Source organism: Ceratina calcarata, unplaced genomic scaffold (assembly GCF_001652005.2).
Source record: "Ceratina calcarata isolate Rehan_Ccalc_2016 unplaced genomic scaffold, ASM165200v1 scaffold6691, whole genome shotgun sequence".
NCBI lineage: Eukaryota > Metazoa > Arthropoda > Insecta > Hymenoptera > Apidae > Ceratina > Ceratina calcarata.
In genome coordinates, this window is record NW_017177947.1 from 1 (window position 1) to 739 (window position 739).

The following is a 739-nucleotide window of genomic DNA, read 5'->3' on the forward strand; positions in this document are numbered from 1 at the left end:
TAGTATCGAGAATTACATTGCGCAGATACGCATGGCAAACTCAAGGGCAACCACCAGGTTCAACCGGAAGTATGGGACGACCAGGAACCGGAAACTGGAATACTGAAACTTTCATTGAAGGGAGTTACGTAGGAGATAGGTAATCAATTATTTCGTTAATTTTAGCATTGTTACTGTTTCTTTTTATTCTATTATTGCATCTTGTAATTTTACAAAATATCAGATTTAGTCCGACGCCGAGTTATGGAAACGAAGGTACACGTAAGCCTAATGGTTATGCTTACGGTAGTTCTGGAGGATATGGATATGGTAATAATGGAGGATATGGTTTTAATCGACCATCTGGCTATGGAGGAATTTCAGGGACATTAGCTAATGGAGATGAATTCGGATCTGTGGAACCAAACTACCCCGAAATAAACGCCCCTGCGCATCCAAATCTTCAAACGCAAAAAGTAGTAATTACTGTTAACTAAATTTATGTGTGATACATTTTTTAATAATTTTATATGCGGTATTGTTTTAATTACAGGCTGTAGCTTTAAAAGCTTTAGCAGGTGTTGCCTTAATTGCAACGGCTGCTGCATTAGCAACAAATCCTGTTCTTCTTCCACTTGGCGCTGTATCAGGGAGAAGAAAGCGATCGAACTCGGATATTGAAAATAAAGATCAGTTTCTGGATAATTTAATTCGCGGACGAATTTTCGAGAAAAGTCTTATCAAGGTATATTTATAATTC

At 37.8% G+C, this 739-nt stretch overlaps 1 protein-coding gene across 1 annotated transcript; it reads left to right on the forward strand.

Moving 5' to 3' along the window:
• Positions 1-14: 14 nt before the first annotated feature.
• LOC108630088 (uncharacterized) lies at positions 15-724 on the forward strand (the record flags this gene model as incomplete). Its single annotated transcript, XM_018033152.1, has 3 exons — positions 15-139; positions 224-455; positions 533-724. Coding segments are annotated over exons 1-3 (492 nt in total), but the record flags the coding sequence as incomplete, so codon positions are not given.
• Between the last annotated feature and the right edge of the window lie 15 nt (positions 725-739).